Raw genomic sequence first — 16,923 nt, 5'->3', positions numbered from 1 at the left:
CATTCATTACCGCCACTGATGCTGGAATAGCCTTTGCTCTTCTTTTCACTCAGAAAACAAGAGAAATGCTGGATGTTATTGACATGGTGAATATGCTTGGGCGGGTGAGAGATTGTCAATAGAGGGCAGTCAGTAACCTCATTTTATAAACAGTGTAGTCTTCTATCTGTGCCATCAGAAAAGGGGCCAATTTTTCCCTCACTATCTACACATATGTGGCCAGAATTTTATCTTGGTGTTGGGGATCTCAATCACCAGCTAAAGCACCAGCAAGAGCCCCGCATTGCCTCCTCTGGGGAAGGCCCACCACACTTACGCACCTAACTGGACAGTGGTGGGCCTTCCCTGGGATTAAGGACCCCGGCGACGGAAGTCCCGCCTGCTGAGAGCTGCTGGCCGATCAGAGGCTGGCAGCTCTTGCAGAGGTGGTGACTGCGCTGGGCCCAAACCACAGGTAAGTCAAGGCAGGAGGGGTTTGTGGAATGGGGGTCTTGGGTGGGGTGGGGGGTGGGGGGGGTGTAGGGGAGTTGGCAGCAAACGCAGGGGGTTGTCTCTTAGCAGGTCCCCCCCCCTTCCCGATGCCGGATCCCTCATTCAGGCACGAAGGGAAATGACCCCCCACCTACTCCTTCCGCAACCAGCAAGCAACCCACACAGCGTGTGCTCCCCATGCGGCGACATGCCCGCTCGCCACCGAGCTATTACCTTCCTGCCCTGGGCTTAATTTGGGTGGAGGTGGGAAGCTGGCAGGGATCCCCCCCACCACCATCCTCCATCCTGCCTGATTATATGCTCTCCCCTGCTTCCAAAGTCACCGGGATCTTAAGGGCTGCTGCCTGCTTTGCAACTGTTTGCCAGTGCAAGGAAAAGGAAACTGGGGAGAAATACTTACCTTAAATGAATGTTAAAAACATCTCATTCTGAAACAGCCATGAACGGCCATAAAAAAATGATTCCTCAAGTTTTACGTCAGAATGGGAGACCTCATGCTCTTTGGCTTATGGTTTATTGTCTCTTATTTCCACTTACAACCTGTTGAGTCATGTAGTCTTGCAATAGTAGATTATTGTCAAACTGTAACCTGGAGTATATATTATTAATGTTTGATAAGCTGCTTTATGAAACACCAATGTTTTCTCAGGCCAAAGAGAAGGAGGGAAGAGGAGGAAGCAAAGACACAGGGAAGAACTGAAGAAGAAAAAGACAGCAAAAGTGAAGCATTAATTGTAAGGTGCAGTGGATGATCTTTGAACTCCAGCAGAATAGTTATTTTTCATGTTAATCAATATAACTTTACAGAATGTGAATTAAACGTGACACATAGCATGTGAGTGTTTTCTATTTTTGTGGATTTTTAAAAATTGCTTTGCAAAGTAGCAGAATGGTACATAAGGATTGATTCTGTGATTTGGTACTTCCTGCTGGTAATGCCAGATCATGCAATCACCTGTCTGACCCCCTCAAGTCTGATATGTCTTAGCCAGGGTTCAGGCAAAGCTGTAATGTGGCAACTTAATTTAGTAACATTACCATGTTTATTTAGTAAAACAACAGCAACAACTTGCATTTATATAGCACTCGTAGCATAGAAAAGCCTCCCTGAGGCACTTCACAGAGGCGAGAGGAAAAACAGACGCTGAACCGAAGAAGAAAAGATTTAGGTGGGTTTTAAGGAGGAGGAAGCAAAGGACTGGCAGAGGAGTTCAGGGAGGGAAATCCAGAAAGTGAGACCTTGGTGGCTGAAGACACAGTTGCCATGTACAGGAGAAAGGAAAGGAGGAATTTGGAAGAGGTCGAAATCAGAAGATTGGAGATTTTGGGAGCAGGGAGACTAAATCATTGGGGGAAGTTACAGGGATAGGGAGGGACAAAGCCATGGTGAGATCTGAACACAAGAATTGTAACATTTGAGGAGACCAGAAATCAATTTAGGTCAGTAAGCACAAGGGTGATGTACAAGCAGGTTTTGGTGTGGGAAAAGCAGGGATTTAGATGCGCTTAACATTTATGGAAGTTGGAAGGTAGCCCAGGAGACCATTGGAGTAATTGAGTGGCTTTTCCCATTTTTCTCTCCATCAGATGGTCATTGCCACAACACTTTCTTCCAGTTCTGTCACTGGCCAGAGTGATGTTATTGATGAGAGCAATTTGTTTTGATATCAAGAGTAGCACACAACATTTAAAGTATAATGGCACAACAAATGTATTGGCACAATATAATTTTCCCTGTTGCACATTGGTATCAACAAACACCTCATGAAAGAACCGATGCAGAAGATCCCTGGTTTTGATCTTTCGCAAAGCTCATGGGCAATCCTAGACTGCATCTGCACAAACGATGGCAGATATGGATACTTGATGCCCAAATGGAAAGTTAAGAACTCTCCAATGTGCAGCTGTAGTCACCCAGAGCAGGCCATTCAACATATAATGACTCAATGCCCTATTCACAAATACAAAGGAGGCATCACAGTGATACACTTCACTGCTCCTTACAGCTTAGAAGACCTGAATGTAAAGTTATAATTGTTGCTCTACATTGTTACGACCTGGTGAGAAAGGGGTCTAGGGGTCCCTCTCAACCTTCACCAGGTCTTACCATAACAGGGTTTAATTTTAAACACATCGTGTTTTTAGCTGCCCTTAGTGAATTCTTGTTCACTGCTTTCCAATTATAAGGCAAAGAAACTAGCACAAACTGGTTTTCTTAGGTTTAAAGAAAAAAGGTTGAAATTTATTAAACTTAAACTCTAATTCGGTTAACGCCTGCAGATCCACGATGCACCCACGCTAGCATGCATACGCAACACACACATGCAGATAGAGACAGAACAGAGCAGAAGAAATAAAATGAAAAAGTTTGAGGCAATCTCTGAAGAGGATTTTTGTTACGGATCTTCGAGCTCATTGTAGAGTCCTTGATTGTAGGTAGATCTTGCTTTTCGTTGGGGCCCAGTATTCTTCTTAAACCTTGTTCACTGTAGGAGACTTTTCTCTCTTGGGGTTCATGTATCTTCAGTGGATTTGGAGATCCGTGAGAAAAAGATGGGGGCAGACAGGAGAGGCTGTGGCGAGCCAGCCAGGAGAGGTCTTTTCAGTCCAGAAGCAAACGTTCAAACTGTTCGTACAATTCAGAAAAAAAAAAACAGGTTGCCAAGCAGGCTAGTCACATGACCAGCTGGTCTGACCATGTCTATTTGTGGATTCTCTGGTCTTAGCCGACCCTGGAATGTCTCTTCCTACACACAATAGCTGGTGGTCAAAGTCCATTGTGGGTTAAATTGGATAAGGGAAGTAACTCCTTTGTCTCCACAAGCACTGTCTGTTATTATGCAAATGTCTTTCCAGCAAGGAGCCTGGTGATTGTTTGAACAAGTCCTTTCTTAACTTCAGCAACAGTTTTCAAATCAATGTTCAATATGACAAAATTAATATTCCTCATTCTTGGCAGGTGGGGATCTAACATGACAACATCTACATCAGCCTTAAGAAAGAAGAATGTATCAATACATTTATTAAAACCTTGTGACAACACTGTTACAGATTACATCACATTCTTCACCCTGAAACAGCTAATATGAAGATGAGCTCGGAATGGTCAGTTCTTTTTCCCAAGAGGCATCAATAATATCCTGAGTCGTAGCATTATCTCCAGTACCTGAACACTTTAGCATTCACCATAACCCTGAAATTTTGAGCAGAAAAATTGACCAGGGTTTGACCTGCTGGAAAGAGGTTGTGTACAGGCGGCATTAGGTTCAAACTCAATTAAACTCCAATGCTTAGTTGGCAGCATGCTCATCTCTGAATCCGAAGATTGTGGGTTTAAGTCCTACAGTAGGGACTTGAGCACAAAATCTAAACTTACACTGCAATGCAGTACTGAGTGAGTGCTACGCTGTCGGAGGTACAGTCTTTCAGATGAAATATTAAATTGAGGCTCCATCTGCCCTCTCCAGTGGACCTAAAAGATCCCAAGGCTTTATTTTGAAGACGACAGGAGAGATTTCCCCGATATCCTGGCCAATATTTATCCCTCATCCAACATCACTAAAAAGAGTTTGGCTGATCATTATCACATTACTGTTTATGGTACCTTGCTGTGTGCAAATTCTCTTCCACATTCCCAACAGTACAACAGTGACTACACTTTAAAGATACTTTATCGGCTGTGAAGCACTTTGGGCTGCTCTGAGCTTGTGAAAGGTGCTATATAAATGCAAGTTCTTTCTTTTATGCTTCAGTACTCTGACACCAGGATCTTCACAGTAAAGGATGCCCGCTTCGAAGAGGTAGTGAGAGACATCATGAAGGAACAGCACACACCTCACCATGTGTCGCGGCTTTCACAATAGGGAGGTAGGGAAGACAATTGGAAAAGAGAGAAATAAATTAGAAAAGGAACCTTTGTCCCAACATTTGTTTATACACACAAGACAAGATTGGATTAATTTTTTAAAATAAATATTTTGCAAAATTAAATGTCTGTTTGGATGGACTGTAATTTTGTGTTATTGTATAACACTTCACATTAAAGAAAGGTTCAAGAAATCATTAGCAAGTAGCTGCACAATTTAGTGCAATCTTTAATATTTCAGAGAGCCCAGGGACGAATTCCAAAATGAAAAAGGGCAAGGGAAATTGTTGCCTCAACTCAGTAACTATATTGTACATAACGTTAAGTTCCTATTTACAGGCGCAAAAATGAAGGCAGCTGCTCTCCACTGAGTTACACGTACATGTTCAAATATTGAGCCAAGATTGCAGCACCAGGTCTTATGATAATGTGACATGCTGCACATTTTCACACCTCAGTGTTTAATATCCTCTGATAGCATGCTGGTTAGCACGTCTGTTTGAAATCTCTTTGTGTGCTATTTTAATGATCTTTATTGCCATCTTATAAAAAGCCAACTGTTAAAATAATACGGAAGAGTCTGACATGAATGGGCTAACCAGAGGAATTTATTCTCCCTGCTGCACATCCCAATATGCCTGTGAGTTAACCACATAATTAGTCATCAGTTCTCCATTGATGTATCAGCATATGGCCTGCTTTGCCTGTGTCTTTATTTTAACATCAGAAACCCCTTTTATGTTTTGGGACTGCTTCAAGTTTAATAACTGAGTCAGTTCCTTTTGTTACCAATTCACCTCATTCCTAACTGCTGGCTTTGGTGATAATAGGGCAACTGTACTAGAAGAGAGTTTGCACAAGTGAAGTTGCTCAGACGTTGTATACGCACGATGCCAATTTCTCATTCTGGCCTTTGATTTTCCCTGATGCCAGGACAAGTAAAATAATGGTGTAAACAACAGTTCTCCAGTGAGAATTTGATACCCCTTCTATTTCTTGCTGGGTCATTGCAGCATGTGCAACCTACACCAGTGCACTTTGCAACCCACCACTGGGAAGCATGCAATCCTTATCAAACTATGGATAGCTTTAGAAAATAGATATTTGCGTTTCATGCATGAAAAGTGGTTCGCCTTGATCGCCCTGTGGGTTGCTTTGCCATGAATTGTCATTGTAAATAGTCATGTGGTAGTACAGAACTTGAGTATTGCTGAAAATAGAGACATTATGATGGTCGGCACAGACTCGGTGGGCCGAAGGGCCTGTTTCAGTGCTGTATCTCTAAAAAAAAAAAAAAAAAAAATCTTGCACTCATCAGGGCAAATCACAAGAATACCAATGTAAGGGAAAACAACAAATTTATACTTTATGTATGAGAAGAGAGTGTTGATTGGTTGGCAAGTGGACTCTGTTGTTCTCCCTTACATTGGTATTCCTGCGGATTGTCCTGATGAGTGCAAGACGAAAACCTTCGACATAATGTCTCAATTTTCAGCAATTGTCATTTATCCTATATAGGGTTTATAAATTGCTGAGAATGTTTTTCCCATCAGACTCCAAGGCTGGAATTTTCTACTGGAGTTATGCTGGAAAACTCGCTTTCCCAATTTCCTGGTGGAAGTGGTTTCTATAGGTGGGCATATTGCAATAATATGCAACATTATTTAACACATTTCCAGTCTTTGCTCCACAAGCCAAGTGGACACAGTGGTGCTGGTTCATCCTTGGCATCCACTGTAAGTGACTCAGGGGCAATTTGAGGCTTAAATCTGATCAATTGCCACACTTAAGCACCAAATTGAAAAAATAATTATATTTTCCATATTAACTCAGAACACCAGCCAGGCTATGCTGGGGTCTGTGCTTTGGCTGCAATCCCACCATCCCAAAGATGTGCCTTGGTTCTCTGATATGAAGTGTTGTTGAACAGCATCTGTCCACAAACAGCAAAGCCTAGATTTTCCTCATCAGGGCAACCAAAAAAGGAAAGCAGGGTGATACTCTGCCTCATCAGAAAAAAGACAGGGTTGTGTCCCAACACATCTTCTGGTGGGCAAAATCACTGATTTGCTAGAAGTGCTTGCCTCAAACTTAATACTGATGCATGTTTTGGGAGCATGTTACACCTGCCTGTTAGGTTCCGCAGTTCTGGAATTTAGAACATTTGAGAATAAGAGTGGCCATTTTAAATTGGTGTCTAGGCAATGTTAAACATCATGGACGTCAGCATGTTTTAGTTATCTTAGAATCTTATTTCTTGTTTTTGCTCTTGCCACTTTTCTCCTGGCTCCGCATTCCTTCTGGGCATAAATGGGATTTCTGTCGATTTTACGATGGAGGAGGGGGAGAAGTCCTGAGGTAATTCACCCCTTAAATTCTCCGGAGTCCTTGTGCTAACTGATGATGATTATTCCCCCCACCACCCCGCCCCCGACCTCTCCCATGCCCAGTATTCCAGACATGCAATACCCTGCACAAAGGTATAAAATGAAGACTTTTAAAAGCATTGCTGCTTTGAAGTGGGACAGAATTGAAATTTACCCGGAAAATCAGAGCGTCCTAATTAAATCAGGACAGTTCGGAGGTACCTTATGCATAACTAGCGTTGTCTTCAATAGCCAGATTTGGCTCAGCCACTAGTATATTTCCCTACTCCCAATCTGTTTGGCTCCCTTCATCCAGTTTTTTTTTTTAATTCTCAGGATGTGGCTGACACTGGTAATGCTGTAATTATTGCCCATCTGTAGTTGCACTGGGAAGGTGGGCCACTTTCTTGAACAATTGTACAAGTGAGTAATTTGGTAGGCATCGCCCAGGTTGTTTGGACCTGGAGTCATGTGTCAGCCAAACTGGCTAGACTCCCTTCCCTGAAGAGAGTTTTACAATCCAGCATCTTGCCTAAACATTTTTATGGTGCTAGCCCACAAATGATCAGATTTATTGAATTCAGTTTGCTCTGGTGGGATTTGAACTCAGAACTTTCAATTTACCAGCATCACTACCTTTACCAGGGCACAACCATACTTTACATCATTGCTACCAGGACGGCAGTGATTCAGCGGTGTGTACAAGTTTTAAGAATGGAGGGCTAACCGAAGCAATGCTTCATGGGAAGACGTTGCCTCCTCAGATGAGATAAATCCATGAACTACTACATCATTTCCAATACATATAGGCAACAAGATGCTTTTCCCAAATATCGGGTAGATATTTTCTTATATAATGACAGCAAATTTAGGATTTAACTATATTTCAAGCAGAAAGTAGAAGGTAGTAGACCTGAATATATGTTGAAAGGAGAAGAAAAACTGAGACTAAGACTGCTCTAGTTCTACAATCCTTTAAGATATCTCCTCTCCTCCATTTCTGGCCTCTTGCGATTCCCAATTTTAATTGCCCCTTTATTGGTTGTGGTTGACTTAAAATGCCCTCTAAAATGGCCTAGCAAGCCACTCAGTTCAAGGACAATAAGGGATGGGCAATAAATGCTGGCCTAGCCAATGATGCCCACATCCCACAAATGAATTAAAAAAAATTATTGGTGGCTACGCCTTCAGTTGTCTGGACCCTAAGTTCTGGAATTCCCTCACTAAATCTCTCTGCCTCTCACCATATCTCTCCTCCTTTGAGACATTTCTTAAACCTTTGACCAAGCTTTTGGTCACCTGTCCTAATATCTCATGTGGCTCGGTGCCAAATTTTGTTTGACAACCCTCCTGTGAAGCACCTTGGGATGTTTCACTAGGTTAAAAGTGCTGTATAATTGCAAGTTATTGTTGTGCATTTACATGTCAATCATTGCATGTAAGCGGTTTCACTTCACACTAATGCTACAGTTAAAAGTGTAAATTGCATCTGAATCTTGAGTCCGTTTCACTTCAAAGTCAGTTCAGGCCTTCACATCCAGCTTACAGTGCACACAAACCAAAACTGCTTCGCATTGACCCTAAACTTGTATGTGTGACTGCACCCTAAGCTGAGTATCTTCAACACAGATGCACACAAAAAGAACTTCCTGATGGTAGCTCAGAGGAAATACATGCTTGAAAAGTAGTTTAAAGCACTGGAATTTTAGAAGCAGAGTTTTGTGCAAGCCATTACCCTATTAACTATTAAAAAATGTTTTTCTATAGGTCGTTGCAGTCTTAAGATGAACTGTGATGTGGTTGAAGCTCCAACTAGCTAAACTGGAGCCTCTTTAAAAACATTCAAAGAAAAATGAAAGAATCATAAGTAAATTGCAAAGAGCTGCATATGATAAGGTTGATTCATCTTTACATAATAGAGTGCTGACTTTCTGTACCTTTTGTTTATGAAAGTTATGGTCATACTGTAAATGTTATAGTTGTGTCTGAAATCTGAAGTGTAAAAAATATTGAATATATATTCCAGTCACAGTAGATCACGTCAACACAGAACATGATCGTTCTACAATTGCGTGTGCGCTATTTTTATGCAAGTGTTGATCCATTTAATAGAAAGAATGCACATTTTAAAAAATTCATGCTTGGGATGTGGGCATCACTGGCAAGGCTGGTATTTATTCCGCACGCCTAATTGTTCTTGAGAAGGTGGTGGTGAGCTGCTTTCTTGAACCGCTGCAGTCCATGCAGTAAGGTACTCCCTCAATATTGTTAGATAGGGAGTTCCGAGATTCTGACCCAGTGACAATGAAATGGTGCTGTTCATGTCCTCAGGATGTTGGAAAGCACTGTACAATCAATGAATTACCTTTTGAAGTGTTGTTGTTGTTATATAGACAGACATAGCAGCCAATTTATGCACAAGATCCCATGAACAGCAATTGAATGAATAACCAAAAATCTGTTTTCTGAGGGTGTTGGTTGAGGGCGGTATGTTGAACTGGACACAGGGAGACCTCCTCTGCTTTTCTTCAGATAGTGTCATGGCATCTTTTAAGTCTGTTTGAATAGTTAAACAGGGCCTCAGTTTAATATCCTCAGCCAAAAGACTGCACCTCATACAGTGCAACAGTACCTCAGTACTACACTGAAGTGACTAAAGTCCTAAATCCCTGACATTTTGACAGAGACAAGAGTGCTGCCAACTCAATCCAAATGGTACTAGTAAAATAAAAATACTGTACACAGGAATCCGTACAAGCATGCTACATGTTTTGCATATAAACTTTACATATTGGAATTGCTACCCTAGTATATCTTCTGGTGTCACATTACTTCCTATTTATATGTGGTTATTTCATGATCTTTAACTTTTGTGACTTTTTATTCTGACACTTTGTTTTTTCGAACATTCTCTAACTGTTCTGCCAAAAGGCAATCAGTATGACAAGTAATTTGTTAGTGTTCAGACCTGCTCAAAAATTACATTTTTCTTTGTCTCTGGGACTTCTTTGGCAAAAGCTCTGGTATTTTGGCAGCACCTAATACTATGTGTGGTTAAACGTAATATTTTGTAGATATTGCCACAGAGTGTCAAGCTGTAATAAATATTAAATATCAGTAGTACTGAAGGGCTGCACAATCGGGCCTGTTTTTCTTTGTTTCTATTTATATGTGTCTGGTATGACTGCCTTCTATTTAGCAATTCAAAACCTGTACCGAATGCAGAAGTCTACTGATTTTGAACTGAGTACAGTAAAGGGAGTTTGCCCTATTATCAGAAAACTAAAATGTTGTAAGTGTTTCTGTCATGCTTATTAACACAAACGGCTTGGCGCAAAATCAAAGCCACTCAAATTTTGCTTTTAACTTCCCCTGGTAACAATTTCGCCCTGAAGAAATGGCCCAGCTTACAGTATAGCGACACATAGATTTAGTACAAATATAGTTACTATGTGAAAGATAACCACAACGAAACTAGTCTAAGGCTAAATTTAGTCATAATCATAGAGAGATACAGCACTGAAACAGGCCCTTTAGCCCACCGAGTCTGTGCCGACCAACAACCACCCATTTTTATACTAATCCTACATTAATCCCATATTCCCTACCGCATCCCCACCATTCTCCTACCACCTACCTACACTAGGGGCAATTTACAATGGCTAATTTACCTATCAACCTGCAAGTCTTTGGCTGTGGGAGGAAACCAGAGCACCCGGCGGAAACCCACGCGGTCACAGGGAGAACTTGCAAACTCTGCACAGGCCGTACCCAGAACTGAACCCGGGTCACTGGAGCTGTGAGGCTGCGGTGCTAACCACTTGAACTGTGTATTTGAATAATGTGAGATAGCATAGGGTCATTTATGGATGGGTAAAACAAACAGAAATGGCCACACAACAAAATATGTTCTAAGTTGAAAGCTCTAGTTAGGGTTAGTACTAAGGATGAATAAAAGAAAACAGGGACACATGTTCCTCCACTACCTTCAGTCTACATGGACGTATCCTTTCTGTATGTGGGCCTTTTCCCCGCCTTATTGTCCTTTTCATAGTGGTATATATACATACATTTCTCTCATGGCGCCAAAAGATCTGGTAAAAAAAATATATATATTAAACATTACTTCCTCTACTATCTGCATCCTGAACAAAGTCGTGTATACTCTGAAGATTTTCTACAGTTACAAATGACTAGTAATGAATTTTAGACATTTAATAATTTTCCTCAACTCCAATTCTTGGGCTGTTTTCCTCTGCTTTTCTTTAAGGGATGCCATCTGCCCCATTCGCCTAGGTCTCTGATCAACTGGCACTGTAACAGAATAATGGAATTTATTGCTCACGTCCAGTCCGCTTCTAGGATCACTTCTGATGAAGCGTCACTGACCTGAAACGTTAACTCTGCTTCTCTCTCCAGACCTGCTGAGTATTTCCAGCATTTCTTGTTTTTATCTCCAGGATCAAGGTCCTGGAGAACCAGGATAACTGATTGCTGCCTTTTGTAAGGAAGAAGGAGCCTAAGGGCCTGGAGGCCTCTGGCTGCTGTTTTTAGACAGGCAGCCAAATGGCCCCATATCCAAAGGCTGCTACCACTGTTTTAGGCCTCACAGTGATTGCGCAGTGATTGAGCTTCCTGCCCTAGTACTGGGCACAGATCCTCTGCCAAGAGCCAGCTTAAAGACGTGGAAGGCATGGTGGGGATAGGTAATGACAAGAGGGTTCAGATCAGCTCAGCTCAGCTTCCTCTGACTTGCACCCAAGAGGAGGGAAGCAGGAAAATTGGTTCTAATATTTTTTCAGTGCTTCTTCAGTTTGTTTCCCCATCCTCTTCACAATTTGAGCGCTTTTTCTATAATCCCACAAACAAATCCATAATGTGAGGCAAAATAAAACCCAAAAAGTAAATTCTTTTGTCTTTTATAGAGAAGTTTTTCTTCTTATTACATAGAATTCAATGCATAGAATTTACAGCACAGAAACAGCCATTTGGCCCAACTGGTCTATGCTGGGGTTTATGCTCCACTCTACTTCATCTAACCCCATCTGATTATCCTTCTAATGAGATTCTGATCCTGCGTGCCAGTGATGTTTGTGAATTGCACAGAACCCGACACCTGCTCCAGAACCCATATATGCTATAAATGTGGAATATTGTCTGCCTGAGAGCCTAGCCTCACTGTAGGAAAGCAAAAACATTTCAGAAAAGTCTGCGGTGGAGATTAAGTATTCTCTGTTCAAACCCAGATGCTATTAACAATCCTTTTCACTCAAGTGCAAATTGCTATTTTATGTGGCGTGTTGCAGTGTTAATCAGTTGTCACTTATAGTCGTTTAGTTTGTCTTTGCTGCTGGTTCCTTCTCACATAGATCCTTCCAATTTGCTGCAAAACACCTACTAACAGGGCAGATGGGGGAGTCGTTCATTCACTCTGCTATTTTCTACATCATGTTTCTTATTTTCGATTTTGAAGGCATCGGAATAACGCCTTGGAGATGTAACAGGACTGGACAGTGTGAGGACACTTCACAAACATCAGCAGATGGTGCCTGATCTGGAGGCTTTAATGATCTTGCTGTTTCTACTGTGTGTTGCTTCAGCACACCCACACTGTCTGATTCAGTACTAATCCACTGTTCCTTCAATGATATTTAAAACACTCAGACTTCAGTAACCCAAATATCCCTACAAGGACAATCGCACATCAAGGAATATTATGGAAACGCTAAATTATCTCTAGTATATTAGTTCGCTTAGGTGGTACTGATGCTTCACTTCTGTATTTTCCTTGCTAATTTTCCCCTCCCCTTTCCCCATCTCTTATAAAGCTTTAACTCCCTTCTGTGATACGATTGTATGAACACTGGACACTGTACTTATCCCTAATGTTCATTATTTCTGAGTGAGCATAAGCAGCAAGCATCAGTACTTGAGCAGCAATTGGCAGTAGGGTCAGTCAGATTGGGCAGAAACAGACTGGATCAGTCCTGCTGTTCCATTTTAACTTCCCTCTCCCCCTCTGCCCCATCTTGTTTCCACCACATTTGGTGGGGGCAGTTAAAATCGAATTCCAGGTACGTAAACGCACATACATAAGCAAAAACTTGTATTTATACAGCACCTTTAATGTCAAACACACCAGCATCGTCATTCATTGTTAATGAAACAATATATGAACACTGCAATTTTGAAGTAGGAAATCATAACTGCTCTAAATTACTGGAAAACCAAATTGGACAGAGAGTGCAACCGGCTCTGATTTGCTTTTGCCCATTTTCCACTGCTGTCAAATAAGAAGTTCACCTTCATTGCCCCAAAGGCAGCAGCTGAATGCACACCAAGGGCTAAATTTAGTGGAGCCAATAGGGGTCCCGGCACTGGGCAGAAAAGGCAAGGGGAACCCCCGCCTTGGCCCTTTGGAGCCCTCCCAGCACAATTTAATGCCCCTAGGGCAATTAACTGGCCAGCATCGGGGTCCCCGTCCCTTTAAGGATGGGAATCCCACCTTTCAGAGGTGTCAGCCAATCAGAGGGCCAGAAGCTCAGTAGTATCGGCAGCAGCACCAGGGACAGTGGCCACTGCTGTACTGCACCAAGCCTGAACTAGGCCCAGCGCTAGAGCCCTGGACCATAGGTAAGTGTGGCAGCTTTACCGGAGCCAGTCCAGCAGGCCCTGGCGAGGGATGGGGGTGAGGGTGGTTGTTGAGGGCAGGAGGTTGGTTTAACAAAGGGGCAGTCTTTGCCGCTAGGGCAACAAATCCGAGTGCCACAAATTGCCCACAGAGGAGGCCCCCCCACCCAACCTCACAGGTGGGCTGTCTTGTTTTACTGGGCGACCTGCCCGTCTGGCGGAGGTGCCCCCCACGGCTGGTGTAATTCCAACGGTGGTGGGAAGAGGCCATTAAGTGGCAACTAATTGGCTGCTTAAGGGCCTCATTTGGCCTCTGGGTGGGAAGACTGTCTTCTGCCTTTTCTGCCCCCGATTTAATTTCAGTGTGACGGGAAAACGACGGCCCATCCCTCCCTTCCATCGCAATTCTATTGGCTCCTCCACCTCCCAGCTCCCCTCCCAAGGGCAAAATGGAGCAGGAGACATAACCACTTCATTCCAGCCCCAATCTGGCCAACTGCAATTTTAAATTGCAAGCAGTAAGAACACCCGCCCCAAGGTGGTGGGCTCCTCCTTAGAGAAAATGTCGTTGGGACCCAATCTGCCATTTTACCTTGAGGCCTGAGCTAGGGGCCAGTGGTGGCTTTCTCAATAGGAAACAGCTGCTGGGAACCTCTGTGATAATACATTAACGTAGATTAAAACTTTTTTTTAAAGTTTTCTTCTGTGCCAAGAGTTTCCTCTGGGCACTGCAAGGAAACCTTAGACCTGCCCTGCCCAGGACTTCTCCCCATCCCCCTTTCCGCCGACCGGAATTTCCATGTGCTGAGGACTGTACCTCCGAATCCCTGATGGCGGCCTCCTGCTGTCTGATGTTAATGGCTGAGCATCTGTTTTGTGCCCAGCCGTTTTGGTCAGGAGGTCGGCAAGCCTGCCTGCTGCCACTCGCTTTGTCGCATTCCTGATTCGGAGTTAAAATCAAGCCTGTGAGATCAGGACATTTCCAACAATTCTTTCAATACAAGACTTACCCAATGGAGGCGATGAAAATATTTGAACGCCTCTGAGTCCAGAAATCAGACAAAGTCGGTAGCCCACCTTAGTGACAGGCGGAGGTCCCACCACACTGAAGATGGCCCCAGTAGCAAAATACCTATCTCAAGATGGATGCCACCCAAGTGTCCAGCCCAGCACAGAGCCTTTGAATATGCAGTATGAAATGACCTTGTGATGACGGTGCTCAAGGTTTATTGAATGCTGCATTTAATGTGCTAGATTGTACTGCAAATGCTTTTCAATTGCAGCATTGTGGTCCTTCAGTGAAACATGGACACAACTGTACATTTTGGAAAGGATAGAAAAGTCACTGCAGCCATTTCACTCCGTCTTCTGTAGCAGGGGAGCTTTAAGAACAATCAGCACCCCTGACCCTGGTATGCTGTGTGGCAGGAGCTCTTTGATAATACATTAATGAGCTGACCCTGGTGGGCTGTGTACCAGGAGCTGTTTGATACGAAGTTAATGAGATGAACTTGTATTATGGCACAAGGCCAGCTCACTGCACTCCAGGCAAACAGTGTCAGAACTGCACTATCAAAAGAACTGAGACAAGAGGATTGCAGAAGAACGTTAGTCAACATTTCAGTAGAAGTCAAATGAAACACCTTTAAAAGAGTAATGCAGGACATGCAGCAACTGAGACTAAGCAAGTGTGACCTGAAATGGATTAACAAAAAACATAAAAGTGAACTAAAAATGAAAAAAAAAAAAGACCCCTGAAAATCCTGCAGGGAGAGGGGGCTCACATGGCTATATACAGGATCATACAGAGACAAGTTAAAAGGGTCAGATTTTCAGGAGCTAGGAAGGAAGTTAAAGAGTAGGACCTCGAAGGTAGTACTCTCTGGATTACTCCCAGTGCCACACGCTAGCAAGAGTAGTAATAGGAAGATAGGGAGGATCAATGTGCGGCTTGAAGCCTAGTGCAGGAGGGAGGGCTTTAGATTCCTGGGGTATTGGGAACAGTTCTGGGGCAGGCGGCACCTATTCAAAAGGGATGGGTTGCACCTCAACAGGACTGGGATCAATGTCCTTGTGGGAAGATTTACTAGTGTGTTTGGGGAGGGTTTAAACTAAATTGGCAGGGGGATGGGCATCAGCATATAGAAGTGGAAAAGAGGCACAAGGTGCATAAAGGAATGAGAGTGTTGGATAGTGCTAGAGAAGGGAGTAGTTCCATATTAGATAGGAATTGACTGAGACGGGCTACAAGGAATACAAAGACAGGATTACAATGCATTTATGTAAATGCACAAAGTGTGGTGAATAATGTTGGTGAGCTACAAGCACAAATAGCAGTATGGGAATATGATGTAGTAGCAATAACGGAAATGTAGCTTAAAAGTGGTGAGGACTTAATATTCAAGGATATAAAGTGTTCAGAAAAGATAAAGAAGGAAAAAAGGGAGGTGGAATGGCAGTACTCATTAGGGAAGACATTGTAGTGTTGTTATGATCCCCATGGAGATTGAAAAACCAAAAGAACCAAATTTACCCTATGACTCCTGAAAAGTGTGAGGTGATGCATTTTGGGAGGACTAACAAGGCACGGGAATATACACTGGATGGTAGGACTCGAGGAAGTACAGAGGGTCAGAGGGATCTTGGTGTACTTGTCCATAGATCACTGAAGTCAGCAGCACAGGTAGATAAGGTGGTTAGGAAGGCATATGGGATACTTGCCTTGATTAGTCGAAGCATAGACTATAAGAGCAGGAAGGTTATGATGGAGCTATATAAAATGCTAGTTAGGCCACAGCTGGAGTACTGTGTACAGTTCTGGTCACCACACTATAGGAAGGATGTGATTGCACTGGAGAGGATGCAGAGGAGATTCACCAGGATGTTGCCTGGGCTGGAGCATTTCAGTTATGAAGAGAAACTGAAAAGGCTAGGGTTGTTTTCCTTGGAGCAGAGAAGGCTGAGGGGGGACATGATTAAGGTGTACAAGATTATGAGGGGCATTGATAGGATAGGTAGGAAGAAACTTTTTCCCTTAGCGGAGGGGTCAATAACCAGGGGGCATAGATTTAGGGTCAGGGGCAGGAGGTTTAGGGGGGATTTGAGGAAACATTTTATCACCCAGAGGGTGGTTGGAATCTGGAACGCACTGCCTGAAGAGGTGGTGGAGGCAGGAACCCTCACAACATTTAGGAAGTATTTAGATGAGCACTTGAAACGCCATAACATACAAGGCTACGGGTCAAGTGCAGGAACATGGGATTAGAATAGTTGGGTGCTGTATGGCCGGCACAGACACGATGGGCTGAAGGGCCTGTTTCTGTGCTGTATAACTAATAACTTTTTTACGCAGCAAGTGATAATGGGACTCGCTGCCCATGAGGGTGGTGGAAGCCGAGACAATCAATGATTTCAATAGGAAATTGGATGGGCACTTGAAGAAAATAAACTTGCAGGGTTAACAGGGATCGAGCGGGACAGTGGGACTGACTGGATTGCTCCATGAAGAGCCAGTATGGACTCAATAGCCAAATGGCCTCCTTCTATGCTGTAAATGACTATGACTCTATG

The 16,923-nt window shown here is 43.1% G+C and overlaps 1 protein-coding gene across 2 annotated transcripts in view; it reads left to right on the top strand.

Moving 5' to 3' along the window:
• Positions 1-9,980, top strand: part of dnajb6b (DnaJ heat shock protein family (Hsp40) member B6b) — a 182,000-nt gene extending 172,020 nt beyond the window's left edge. For both annotated transcript variants that reach the window (XM_068015006.1, XM_068015007.1), the window contains one exon: positions 1,142-9,980. In XM_068015006.1, the coding sequence (XP_067871107.1) occupies positions 1,142-1,224 (83 nt within the window). In that variant the 3' untranslated portion in view covers positions 1,225-9,980. The remainder of the gene's footprint in view (positions 1-1,141) is intronic.
• Positions 9,981-16,923: the final 6,943 nt, after the last annotated feature.

The sequence above is a fragment of the Heterodontus francisci genome, chromosome 2 (assembly GCF_036365525.1).
Source record: "Heterodontus francisci isolate sHetFra1 chromosome 2, sHetFra1.hap1, whole genome shotgun sequence".
NCBI classification, from domain to species: domain Eukaryota; kingdom Metazoa; phylum Chordata; class Chondrichthyes; order Heterodontiformes; family Heterodontidae; genus Heterodontus; species Heterodontus francisci.
This window is presented reverse-complemented; position numbering and strand designations above follow the sequence as displayed.